Source organism: Vanacampus margaritifer, chromosome 14, assembly GCF_051991255.1.
Source record: "Vanacampus margaritifer isolate UIUO_Vmar chromosome 14, RoL_Vmar_1.0, whole genome shotgun sequence".
NCBI classification, from domain to species: Eukaryota; Metazoa; Chordata; class Actinopteri; order Syngnathiformes; family Syngnathidae; genus Vanacampus; species Vanacampus margaritifer.
The window spans coordinates 16,280,382-16,294,178 of NC_135445.1; the positions used below are offsets into that span (position 1 = coordinate 16,280,382).

General features: G+C 38.2%; 1 protein-coding gene across 8 annotated transcripts in view; it reads left to right on the top strand.

Annotated features, from left to right (window-relative positions):
* tjp2a (tight junction protein 2a (zona occludens 2)) overlaps positions 1-13,797 on the top strand; it is a 45,660-nt gene that overhangs the window by 29,860 nt on the left and 2,003 nt on the right. For 4 of the 8 annotated variants that reach the window (XM_077585415.1, XM_077585423.1, XM_077585420.1 and 1 more), the window contains 13 exons: positions 89-239; positions 507-615; positions 887-1,106; positions 1,222-1,409; positions 1,503-1,598; positions 1,719-1,798; positions 1,869-2,079; positions 6,034-6,134; positions 6,818-7,042; positions 7,157-7,261; positions 8,983-9,186; positions 9,390-9,404; positions 9,608-9,685. In XM_077585415.1, coding sequence (XP_077441541.1) covers positions 89-239; positions 507-615; positions 887-1,106; positions 1,222-1,409; positions 1,503-1,598; positions 1,719-1,798; positions 1,869-2,079; positions 6,034-6,134; positions 6,818-7,042; positions 7,157-7,261; positions 8,983-9,186; positions 9,390-9,404; positions 9,608-9,685 — 1,783 coding nt within the window. The remainder of the gene's footprint in view (positions 1-88; positions 240-506; positions 616-886; positions 1,107-1,221; positions 1,410-1,502; positions 1,599-1,718; positions 1,799-1,868; positions 2,080-6,033; positions 6,135-6,817; positions 7,043-7,156; positions 7,262-8,982; positions 9,187-9,389; positions 9,405-9,607; positions 9,686-13,797) is intronic. The other 4 variants (XM_077585416.1, XM_077585422.1, XM_077585417.1 and 1 more) reach the window with 3 other exon arrangements.

Genomic DNA, 13,797 nt, shown 5'->3' on the forward strand with positions numbered 1-13,797 from the left:
TGGTGACTAATGTTTATAAAGGTCACATTTCATCTGATAAGAGTTCTGTATGATAGTAAATTGATGATTTCTTGTTGGCATCTTCCAGACCGAACACACTGATGGTCCGTTTTCAGAAAGGTGACAGTGTTGGTATGAGGCTTGCAGGAGGGAATGATGTTGGCATCTTTATTGCGGGAGTTCAGGAAGATAGTGCAGCTGAACAGGAAGGTCTTCGTATTGGCGATCAGCTTGTGAAGGTGAGATTTGCTATTTTTTCTCAATTCTAAACATGACAATATGTCTCAAGAGGCAAATACTCTGTCTTTGTTAATATATGGTAAATATATATATAAATATTTTTTTTAAATCAAGCATAGCATTCTTAATATGTAGGAACCAAAATCACAATTCATTGTTGAAATGGTAAAATGCAACATTACTATTAAGCTCATAATAAGTGAATTTCATCATAAATCAGTGTGTTAACAGCAGTTGGTATTATGATCTTGCTATTTATGTTACAGGTGAACAATGTGGACTTTAGGGGCATGGTCCGTGAAGATGCAGTCCTTTATCTCCTGGAGATTCCCAAGGGAGAAGACGTGACCATTCTCGCACAGAGCAAGCCAGAAGGTATTATATGTGTATTTGTGTGTCCAATGTCTCTGAAGTGGCAGATAATAATTGTCAGCTCTTATATACAAGTAATAATTTTACACAATAACTAAGTACAGTGCAATGAAATAGATGTCAAATAATTATTGGTGAAAGCAGTTGGTCAAGAATTGAACCTGGTGGTATGTGAAATGTTTCGAACCACAATTTATTTCACGGCAGTTTAGTTTGTGAATTGTCATAAATGGATAAGCCCACAATGACATCCTTCTCTCTCTTTGTTTTTCAGTTTACAAAGACATTTTAGAATCTGGCAGAGGCGACTCCTTCTTTATCAGGACCCATTTTGAGTATGAGAAAGAGGCTCCTCAGAGCCTTCCTTTCACCCGAGGAGAGATTTTCAAAGTTACTGACACACTCTATGACGGCAAGCTGGGCAACTGGTTAGCAGTCCGTACAAACAAAGAAAACCAGTTGCTGGAGAAGGGCATCATTCCTAATAAAAGCAGGTCAGTATAGACTTGTGGAAGCAGGCAAAAATTGTAATCTGTAATCAGATGGAAAGATGCAACATTTGTTACTAAAAAATGAATGTGGCTGAGGCGCTTTTGTTTGACATCACAGAGCAGAGCAAATGTCTAACGTCCAGAATGCTGCACGAGCTGCATCAGGTAACGACAGAGGAGACTTCTGGAGGCTTCGAGGTCAAAGAGCGGCTAAGAAAAAAGATCTTCGCAAGAGTCGAGAGGATCTGAGTGCAGCACCAGTTGCTACACGATTCTCAGCCTATGAGAGAGTTGTCCTGCGTGAAGGTGCCCTAACCTCAATTTAAACTGCAGGAATGTTGTTGCTTCCAGGTGGGATTCTTGAATGTTTTTGTCCAACGGCTGTTTATTGTTTTTCAGCTGGCTTCAAGAGACCTGTGGTCATATTTGGGCCCATTTCTGATGCTGTGAATGAAAAACTGGCCAGTGACATGCCAAATGAGTTTGTCATTGCTAGTAAGTGTTTACGCTTTGTATTTTAGGATAACATGGTAGAGATTCTGCTTGAGTTAGGGAAACTAGTATTCTACTTACAACATTATACACCCGTAAATACTGTGATCTTTCCTGTTAAAGAAACGGAGCCGAAGGATGCAGGAAGTGAGAAATCATCCGGAGTTGTAAGACTGAACACAATTCGACAAATTATTGAACAGGTATGCTTTTTCACAAAATGCATTTTAATAATGTTGATCCACTTTGTAACATTGGAACTTTTTCTCTAAGAATACTCACGCACTGCTGGATGTGACTCCCAAAGCCGTTGACACCTTGAATTACACCCAGTGGTATCCTATCGTCATTTTCCTGAATCCAGACAGCAAGCAGGGACTCAAGACCATGAGGAATCGCCTCTTGCCTGGATCCACCCGCAGTGCACGCAAACTATATGAGCAGGCCATTAAGCTGAGAAAGACATGCTCACACCTTTTCACTGGTATGTTTTGTCACTGAGAGGTTGTTTGGTTGTTTTAGTATTTTAAATTATGAGAGCTCTGTCACTGTTAACACAAGACGCACTGCAACTAAGCCATAAATACACTCACCAATATCCAGTACTTCTGTACATTCTAAGGGGAAAAGTTTATTTTTTAAATAAGTTTGTGGTTCTCAGCTTTGTTGGAGGTAATGAACCACAGCGGTTTCCTATGCACATTCATGGAACCAATATATTTCAATATTTTATTCATAATTTTCAAGGTTTCCAATAACAAACGATAACAAAATACAAAAAATGAGAACAAAAACAAAAAGTGTACAAAATAAAAATAATAAATGAGTAAATTAATAGAGCCCTCTCTCCACAAAAGTTATACAAGTAAAATGATACATAATAACAAAAATCAACAAGCTGAAATCATATCAAGCGGGGTCACCATATTCAAAATAGGAATGAATGCAAGTCGATTCAAAGATTTCCTTGCGAGTTGATCATAAAAGATTTTCTGGCAGGAGTTTATTAATCCAGTGTTTTTCTTAAGGTGGATCAACACTTTTCCAGTTCTTAAGTATGCATTTCTTAGCAGCAGTTGCTGCCAATAATACAAAATGTGTTTTATTAGAATTCAGTTTCAGTAGTTACATCTCCCAGCAACCAGGTACGAGGATCAGGTTCCAAGGTCTGCTTACAGAAGTTACTGCAATTATATAAATCCAGTATAACTTTGGGCACATACAGCTCCACAACATATGCACAAGTGTTCCCATAGACATAGTGCACCTCTGACATTGACCAGACAGATCATTTCTCATGTTATTCAACCTACAGTATGTGGAGTGAAATATGTCCTATGTTAAATTGAATCTGTCTGTGTTTGGTGGACACTAATTTTGTTTGTGCTAAAACCAATCATCTGTCCCAGTTGCCCTCTGTATATCTTCATCCAAGATCAGCCTCTCTTTTTGATTCATTTATATATCCATGATAAGTTGGTAAATTATTAATAATTGTTTTATAAATAGTAGATATTAACCCTATTACTCAATTACATCTATCATCAAAAAGGCATTTTCCTGAGGTTTACATGGAAATTTATCTTTGGTTTGACTCCTTATCCAACCTCCTAACTTGCAAATATTGTAAGAAATGACGTTTTATCTTTATTATAAGCTTCTGACAAATAACAAAAGTAAAGTCATCATTATAATAAAGAGTATACCTTTTCTCACCCACCTTTGTAAAAGACCAACCGTTAAAGCTGCTGGAATATTATTAATTCATTAATAGTGAATTAACCAATCATTTTGCATTGTGCCCAACTAATTTATGTAATTGTTGCCAAGAATCAAATGCAACAGAAATGATTTAAATTGCTTGTTAATATTTTAAGGTTATTTTTAGATCCCAGAAATGGTACGACCGTTAATAATTGATCCTGTAATTCAGACTGTTCTATTGATAACCACCTAACATCCTCTACTTTATAATCAAACCACATCCACAGAGGAGGAAACTGGGCGGCCAAGTAATCTAAAATTTAAGACACGTTTTGAATAAGGCGCCTGTAATGTAAGAAGCTTGACTCTCTGTATTTTTTTTATTTATTTTTTTTGCCACAAAAAGAAAGTTAATTTGTCTAGTTTTTTTAAAGGAAGATGCATCCATCTTTGCAGTTCTGTTTTTGATTTATTAAGCAGTGATCTGTAATTTTCTTCATATACCTTATCAAATGAATGGCAGACATTAATTCCCAAATATTTAAAGCCCTTTAAATGGTACTGAGAGCTTACTAAAACAGTGATTTTCCAAATTTATTGAGAATGCTTCACTCTTGGGATAGTTAATTTGATAGCCCCAAATGCGACTGTATTTCATAAGGTTATTCAGTAATGGGGGAAGTGACCATCATTGGTTGAGTTTAAAATACTAATAAATCATCTGCATAAAGTGCAAATTTATGTTCATCCATGTTCAACCCTTTATAGAAAAATAAATGTGATTTTTTTTTTTTTTTCAAATTCTGTCCTACACAAAAAGAAATAATGCTACAAGAACAACAAATTCTTGGCTCACCATTATCCTAATATGTATCAAAATGCAATTGGTCCATTTCCTAATGCTACATATAATTGGATGCAAAAGTTTTACTACATTTGACTGCTGTCGAGGTCTTTTTTGAGCACGGTACCAACACCAAAGCCCCAGCTCAAGAGGAGCAGCCCAATGTTTGTGTGCCTCTTCACTCTGACATCTCCCCTTGCATGCCTCCATGTGTATGATTGGGTGATACTGTACTGTATACATACTGTATATACAGCCTCAGTGTATATGTTACAAAGTGTGAGTTGTGTTTCCCCTTGAGAGATTCGGAGCAACGTAATGGAATGCTTTGGAGTAAATGACTCCCCTATCAGATACATACTGATGGACATAATCTACATACTATAAAAGCAACTAGAAAAATTCCCGCGGAAATTTTGAATGGGACTGCTGACTCTTGCAAGGTGAAAACACACATGTATGTAGTACTTGTAGCAATAGTAGTAGTAGTATAGTAGTAGCACTTGTAAAAAAGCAGTATTTAAATAGCAGTCCATTACATTTAATAGAAAAAATTTAAAAAGAATAATAATAATGTGGTTTTTTTGAAAATCTATTTAAAAAAATGTAGATGAGCTGAACAGTTTAAAATTTAAATGACTGGAATGGGTCAAGAAATGTGGAAGTTAACCATAATCAACATAAACTAAAAGTATCTTACTGTCCTTAAAAAAATGTAAATGAGCTGAACAGTTTAAAATTTAAACGACTGGAATCGGTCAAGAAATGTGGAAGTTAACCATAATCAACATAAACTAAAAGTATCTTACTGTCCCTTTTAAGCAACATGCACATTCACGCACACACATTGGAACTTTAACATACTGACGTCATGCACAACCATTCAACTGAAATGAATGACAGACGCACACCTCAAACAAAAGCCTCTCACGACTTAACGGTTCAAGATGCAGATTCCACAAATGGCTCGTTAGAATGACAAGGGTTTGGGGAACACGAGCATGTTCTCATTTTTTTAATCGGATGAAAAATGACCAAATGAGGGCAGGTTGAAAACTTATGATTTATCAGAAATGAAAAGAGAATGGCGCCTGAAATTAACATGGAAAATATAGCCGGGAGAGTCCGACTTCTCCTCGCTTAAAGTGAAAATAAAGATACTAAATGACACCTTAGCCAAATAAAAGTTAGTTTGTCTGAAAGAAGGGACTTGTCACTACAAAATGTGAGAATTTGATGTCTAGTGAGCAAAGATTGTGGCCATGGTGACGAGTTGAAGTGAAACTTTTGGAAATAGAAATAGATTTTTTGGTTCCCGCCACTCAAAGCCTAATTGCTCCACTGAGTGTGTTAGAAGGCTATTTCACTCACTGTCTTTGAACCCGCACAGGGGGGGAGAGCTTTCATTCCTTAAAAAAGATTTCGACACTGAACTAAAGATGGGAAAAATTGCTACAAAATGAGCTAAAATTCATATCGGTCGGTTAACGTATGCATGCGCAGTGTGTCTTGGAAAAAGGTGCTTGATGTGTGATTTTGTCTTTCCTTTTCCCATTCATTCCTATGGGACTTTTTGGGGGACTTTTTTGGGAATTGCGTCGCCACGGTAAGTCGGAATTCCTAGAAAAGTAATGCCGCACCGAGTCAGATCAAGCCGCATCGTTTGATACCTCATTCGTGCCGGTGCGATCTACGGTACGGGCTGCATTTTTGCGGAAAAAATCTATAATAATAAACCCATTTTCTAGGGTGGATAGTAATATGTGCCTGCTTGCTCCGCTCAGCAGTCCCACAATTAACCATTCAATTCATTTGTGAAATGGAAGCCTTGCTGATGTAGAGACCAAATAGTAAGTGTACTGTATTCTGTTCCTTTTAATTCCCATTCAGATACAATCGATCTCAACTCAGCCAATGATGCATGGTACGGCAGTGTGAAAGATTCCATTCGGGAACAGCAGGACAGAGCTGTGTGGGTGTGTGAAGGCAAGGTAAGTCTGACATCAGTTTTCTTTGTAGCATTTCATTTCATGTTGCATTGTCTGGTGACTAAACCAGTGTTTAGAGAATAAGGGGTCATTTGAGGAACTGGAACAGTCTGGCTGAACCTAATTGTTGTAGTTATATAATTTTGATATGATGATACTGGTGTATAATGAAAATAAAAAAAATATATGAAACTGCACTGATATTTTTGCAGTATTTTAGGACCAGTCATACAACACTTAGAAGTGCAAATCTTGTGGAGTCCACATTCTGCGTTCTGAGTATATGAGCACCAAACACAATCTCATACAGTATTAGTCGTTCTGAGTGGCTCCCAATTAACAATCTCTGAGTACAGGACATGTTATGAAGGGAAATCCCCCTCTTCCATCCACTGTGCAGGAAGTAACAGTACACTGCTTGGTTTTCTCATGAGAGCAATCGTTATAGTACGGTGCACTAAGTAGGCGACAGCTGGCCGAACATGAGGAGACCAAACAAATCGTCATTGTTAAACTACTTTACATCTAAGTGCTTTTATTTCTTTGCCCCTAAAAACAACAATAGCAAATGGACAAGTTTTTCAGCAAATAATAGAAGATTGCAAAATAAATCCGCGAAAATGTGCATTTGTAAATGTCAAGCCACAAATGCGGATGCTTTACGGTATATCACTTCCTGTTGACAGTTGGATGGTTCAGAGGAGGATCTAGATCTCCATGACGACCGAATGTCCTACTTGTCAGCGATGAGCGCCGACTACCTAAGCATGGACAGCCGTCTGACCAGCGACTACGACGACACCGCCGATGAGGGCGGGGCTTACACCGACAACGAGCTGGACGAGCCAATGGATGAGCCACAGCCTGTGTCAGCCATCAGTCGCTCGTCAGAACCCGTGCTGCCTGACGAGGTGAGTTGGGTGCAAACCGAACCCCCATCCGGGATAGTACTCTCATGTGCAGTGCAACCCTGTCAACCCTCCTGTATCGTGTGCGTGTGTGTGGTTTCGTGTCTGTGCGTGTAGAAGCCCCACCCTGAACCCCGGAATCGTATGAGAAGGTCAGGCAGCAGAGAGAGGCTAAATAGAGAGCCCAGTCCTCCCCCTGCTTTTGTCCCTGAACCTCCAAAGGTGAGAGCACAGTGCCTTAATCGCATACTGAGTTGTCTTTCTCACCCTTATTGTACAGGCAATCAAAATAAAGACATTTGTAAACACCATACAGAATTAAATGTCTTCTTTTAGGGACACTTACACTAAAACTCCATATGTGTGATAAACAACCAAGAATGACTAAATATATATACTTATAAGCAGTGAGGATCCATTCCATTTCAAAACTGAAAATAGGCATTAATGAGGCAAGACTTACTGATCATCAGTACCACAATGATCCATTAATCTTGTATCTTATGCACTATTCACAATAAGTTTGGGATATTTAACTTCTAAATAGGGGTAGGTATCGATTCTAATTTCCTCAAAACGATTCGATTTTGATTCACGAGAGTTCAGTTTGTTTCGATTTAGATTTTTTTTTACAATTTGATTCACTTCACTTCAATCCGATATTGATTAATTGTGGAAAATCAATTATTTCTTAAATATCAAGGACATGATAAAAACTCCACAAACATAAAATTTTCCGGAGGCAGTAACCGGTTAAATTATTTAATTTAATAATAAAAGTAAGTGTTGTAATCACTTTAGTGTTACACAAAAGTTGACATCAGCAAGGATGAGATGAAAATATTTTCACAATTCTAATTCAGGTAATTATGAATATAAATGAACAAGATTCTGAACTGTCTTAAAGTGCAATAAGGCCGGTCTTTCATAAAGGTAAGAAAATACTATTAAATTCACGTGAACAGTAAATTTAAAGAAAAAAGTAAGATACTAAAAAATTGACCATTAAAATACAATTTTCTTATGAATTCATGGGAAAAAGCGATGTTAAAATGATCAATTTATGGTTTTATGAATCGATATCAGGTTCGAAAAGGAAAATCGATTCAATATCGATTATTCCATTTTTATTTTTTTTTTAACCTAGCCCTACTTCTTAGTACAATTTCAGGACAAACCTAAAATCACAACAACTATTACAAGTGAAAATATATTGACCTTCTCTAAACTTTGGAATGCATGTATATATCATTACTTGTGGCCAATATCAGTATCAGACACACTCTTGTTGCTGTTTTACAATCAGGAAGTAGAAATAAGAAATTCCAAGAATAGAACATTGCCATTAATTTGATTAAATTTTAAAGGGGAAGTCAACATTAAACATTTCTTGACAGTAATATGTTCTGTGTGACCTCACTAGTCTCAACATGACATTCTGATTAATATTACATTTGTGGAATATGAGTTAAGCAGCAAAATCCACCCATTTTTATCCATCTCAAGGGGGAGGTCGACTGAAAATGACATCACAGTTTCTCAGGTAACGACCAAATACGGCTTTCCTGTTTTCTGAAGCTGAGCCGTGATTGGTTGTTACCTGAGCCCTGAGCAACTCAGATGGATATAAACAGGTGGATTTTGCTGCTTAACTCGTATTTCACCAACACAATGTTAATAAGAATACTGTATCATGTTAAGACTAGTAGGGCTAACATAGAACATATTATTGTACAGAACAATTTTGGGTTGACTTCCCCTTAAAGAAAAAATGCTATATTGGGATATACTGTATGTCTTTCTTTAAAATGATCTGTTATTGTTTTGGGGGAAATATTATATCAAAATAATTGTTGTTGGGTTTTTTTGTGTGTAAGTGTGCAATCCCAAACGCTCATGTTGAAGTTGAATGTTTCTTACTGGCTGGCTGCGTTATGCTACAGGTGCGTGCTCAGACCCGGACTGACTCATCACGCAGCTATGACTCGCACTCCAGCAGCACCATCAGCAGCGATGCAGCGGGCGGGAACAAGCCGCTGCCCCCTCCGGTGGCCCTGAAGCCCACCGTGGCCCGCCTCAACCAGATGTCAGACGATCAGACCTCGGAGATGAAGGAGGACCCTGCCAACAAATCCTTCCTGGGCAAGGTTGTGATTACTCACTTAGTTTTAGTCATATTTATTTTTAGAGCTGCAGCTTCCTAATGAATATTCTGCAGATGTTGCTGACTAGTCCAATTTGATACGCCCTCTGTTTTGTCTAATGGGCTTTGCTGCTTGGTTGCTTATGTTGATGCCTCTTTATTCCGCTGTTTTCTTCTACCACTTTCTTGGCTTCTTATGTGGCACAGCAAATGGGGGATCAGGTAATTGAATGTCTGTGTTGAATGAAATGCTTGAATGAAGCATTTGTTACTTTCATTTTTATTTTTTATTTTATTTTTTTGTTCTTCATTTCACCAGTCCTCATTAAAAGTCGGATGTGTTTCATCTATCTGTGAGATTTACATGGATATCATGATGTGACATACTGTAGAAAAAGAAGTCATGTCAACATGTTTCTCCGTAGATTAAAGCCTTTGAGAAGATGGACCACCTGGCCCGAGCTCAGAGGATCCTCGAACTGCAGGAGGCAGAAAATGCTCGGGTATGTGTTGCTTCTGCACTACTTTTTATTTTTACTCTCAAGTGGCACAATTTAGATATTCTTAACTCTTTTACTGCCAAAGACGTTAAATGACGTTCTGCAAAAACCTACGGAGGAGCGCCAAAGACGTTAAAAGACGTCCTCCCATTTTTTTTTTTTTTTTTTTTGAAACGGGTGCTGGGAAGGCTTGCGGAGCTCTCCTGAAAGTTTTAAGCAGGTTTTTTGAGCCTAATGACTATTTTTGGCCCCTAGAGGGCAGCGATGACTCTCTTTTGACAAGATCGGGTGGGCGTCAGTAGAGGCGGAGCTAGAGCGTTGAGCAGGAGATCAGAATGGAAAACAAAGGAAAAATGGCGGCCGGTCGCGAGGAGCTAACGCCAGAGCCGTTTTTTTCAAAGACCAAAAGCATCGCTAAAAAAGCACATTGTTGATGACGATGATGAAGATGATGGTGACTCCGTGGTTGGAAAGCATTGACGCGGCAGTAGAAGACGTTAGATGGAGCTAGATGGAGGAGGGAACGGGCAATGGCGAGCGTTTGCAAGCAGCTCTACACTTACAACACGAAAGGCATCGACCAACGCTAAAATAGTACATTGATGACAACGGTGATCATCCTTGATGATGATGAAGGTGAATCCGAGCTTGACGGCGAAATTGGACGCGGCGGCTATGACGGTGTCGTAACGCGGAACGCAACCGAGCACGCACAGGCGGACGTTCGATCGGACGACGGAGAGTGCCCCGAGTCCAATGCATATTCATCGGAGGAAGTGTGTACAGTCTGCTACTTGCTTTTTATTCCCCGGAAAAAAAGGCCGTCAAGAAAGTGTAACGTTTGCACGCAAAACGGACCAATGTGAAAGTGAAAGTAAACTGTTGTGCGCGTCCTGGCGTCTCCTTGCACGCAGGAGAGCGTTACAAAAGGAAAAACTGTATTTGAAACATCCACATAATTGTAAGTAGTACCACAGTTGCACACATTTGTAAATAGTTTGCGAAATTGTTTTGTCAAATTGTTACACTGTTGAATGGAAATAAACGTATTTTGCAATCAAAAAACACTTTTTCATTGTTGGTGAAAGCGTTTTACAGAAGTAAAGCACTATTTAGGTGTTTGTGGCATCATTCATGGACAAAAAGAAGTGTACAATTCACTAGAGTGCATGAAATAACATCGTTTCACAAAAAGCTCTTTTTCTCCGTTTTTTGTTTCAAAAGAGAGAATTTCGGTGAAAGTAACCATTTTCTATTGTTGATTACTGAAGAACGGAATAAGGTAGAAACAAACTTTTGAAAGCTGAGAGTCCAATCTTTCATTTGGTAGTATGTGTGTTTCCATAGTCCAAACACAACATTTTCTGTGGACCTTGAAAGATCACTCAAAATGCTTAAATCGGCTGGCACTGGCGACAACCCGTTTTTGAAAACGTCTGGCAGTCAAAGAGTTAAAGGCAGCATGAATACAAAAAAAATGCATTAAGTTAGATATCTTCAAGTTTGAACAAGGGCCGTGCCAAATGTATATAAAAATCGATGCATTTACATGCCAATGCGAGTGCAGCGCAAATTCACAGATTAGAATAAAGTGTTAATTTTTGACAGTGTGAGTGGAAACCTGCAATTAATTGATGCCACCCCTAAATGATTCAAATTATCAATCAATGCCACAAGATGGCGGAAGAGCACTACTAAGGAATCATGAAATATAAATATGTCAAGTCAAATTGATAGCCGTTAATCACAAGAGTCTAAAAGGGCTTCACACCCACGAATATTAACGACATCCCCTGATCTTAACCACAAGAGGGCAAGGAAAAACTATAAAAAAATAAAAAGGAGAGAAAAAAGAAAAACATCATGGGAAAAAATAAGAAATATATACGACTAGTGTTGCATGGGATACCAGTACCGTACCTCGATGTTTGGGCAGAAAAACGGCTCTGTATTATTTTTATTTTTTTAGCACCGGTACTTAAAAAATAAATACGAGACAGCCCGCCAACTCTGTTTTAAAGGCAGGTACACATACCGATATGCGGAAAACGCCTTAAGTAAGCGGCACGCCTCTTTCAGCTCAGGCTCAGGAAATGAGGAAGATGGCTTCACACATTGAACACTGAACCGCTAGCTGGCAGTGCACTCCTCGTTGAGAAGCATGACGCACTAATTAAGTGTAGCGCTTCTGGTCGTCCACTCCTCGTTGAGAAGTATGACGGCACAGTGTCATTTTGAACTTTTTTTCTTACGTGGCCAACAGCCACGGCAAGCCAACCGACATCACGTTTTGTAAAACAAGAGCAAATGTTTTTCGCGGAGAAGCAGAAGAAAACGCAACAATCACTCCTTCAGTGGGTGGACTCAAGGTGCGTTCAATGAACAGGCACACAGTAGGAAATCACAGTTATGCATAGAAAAAGCTCAGATGATGCGCTAATTTTTTTTGACACTTCCCTTAAAAAATAAGTTGAGTGTGAATTATTTTGTTCCCAGTTTGGAGTATTTGATTACGCATTTGACTAATTGGGAGCGTAATGGAGAAGAGCAGCGACGCACGCACACTCAAACAACGTTACATTGAGTCATGGGAGTGAAACTGTATTACCAATATTTAATACAGTACTTCAAGAATATGGCGTGCAATGTGAAAGCACATACAGTATATACATACATAGATACAGTATTTACATAAATTAACATGTACTGTATACACACTAATATTTTGAATGAATGGAAAAAAAAAGAATAATTTTAAGTTCTTCTGTCAGTTTTAATGTAGCTGCTTTTGCTGATGTTTTAGATTTTTGTCGCGGTACCATTTCAGTACCGGCATTGAGGTATTTTATGCAGGTATAGTATCGAAGTTGAAATTTTGGTATTGTGACAACACTATATACGACGGCGTATTAGGGCCACTTTTTTTTTCAGAGGGGGGTAATATTCTGAGAGAAAACTTACAAATTTGCCGTTTTTGATACTTTATAAAGTGTCAGAGAGTTGCGAGAAAAAATACTCCGAAACTTACGATAAATACACGTAAGCGTAGCTTTTCATCTAAACTTTATTTGTCATTCACCGCAGCTAGAGCGACAACACTTACTGATCCCCTATCAGCTGACTAACACTAACTAGTAAGAAGCTAGCATACTTAAATGCTAGTGAATGACGGAGAACAGTAGATTCGACACATCAACTTAGCTACTTGTTCCAAAAAAAAAAAGCTAAATGTATAAATGTGTAAATAATAATTCTGGAAACATAAATGTACAAGTAAATATACATTTTAACAAATGAACTTGGTCCTCAGAGAGTGGACCTTCGCAAAGCTAGGCGTCTTCGTCGCTGACCGTACCCGACACGTCAAAGAGCGAATGCTTAACATCATATGGTTAATCTCCGCTAATGCAATCTCCTTATTTGAAAACCCGACTGAAAAGTATTGGCACAAACATCAGAGTAGTACGCTACGTGTATTTCTTGTAAGTTTATGATTTTTTTTCTTGCAAATCTGCCACTTTATAAAGTGGAAACTTTTTTTTTTCTCAGAATATTGCCCCCACCCTCTAAAAATATATATATTTATACGTGGCCCTAATACACCGTCGTACATATAAGTAATAACAGTAATGATAATAATAATAATAAATAAGTTAATACAAATAATAATAGATCAATATAAATCATTAAATAAGGAAAATAATTGCCAGCGGCAGCCAGTGAAATTACAGTATGTGGAGGTTTAGCAGTCATACTATGATGATTCACTTGAAGTATACATGGAACTAGACACTAGAGTTTAGATAACAAAAATGGGTAGATTTTGAAATTGGTCCACGGTGCATACTTTTTACCTCTCCGAATACACACAGACACACACACTATCAGTGGTGTTGGGGCATCAAAGTTAATTTCCAAACGCATCCCGTCTTGACAGACGACTTCGGTTGCGTTCGAAACTTCTGCTTCTAACTACGTTTTTTTTTGTTTGTTTGTTTTTTAATGTAATTTTAATTTAGTTAAATCCTTTTGACGCCGTGCAGAACTCATCTTTGGGTTGTGTTTGCAAGCTGTATTTTTGTTTTTTCTGGAAGTCATTCTGACATATCTGGGCT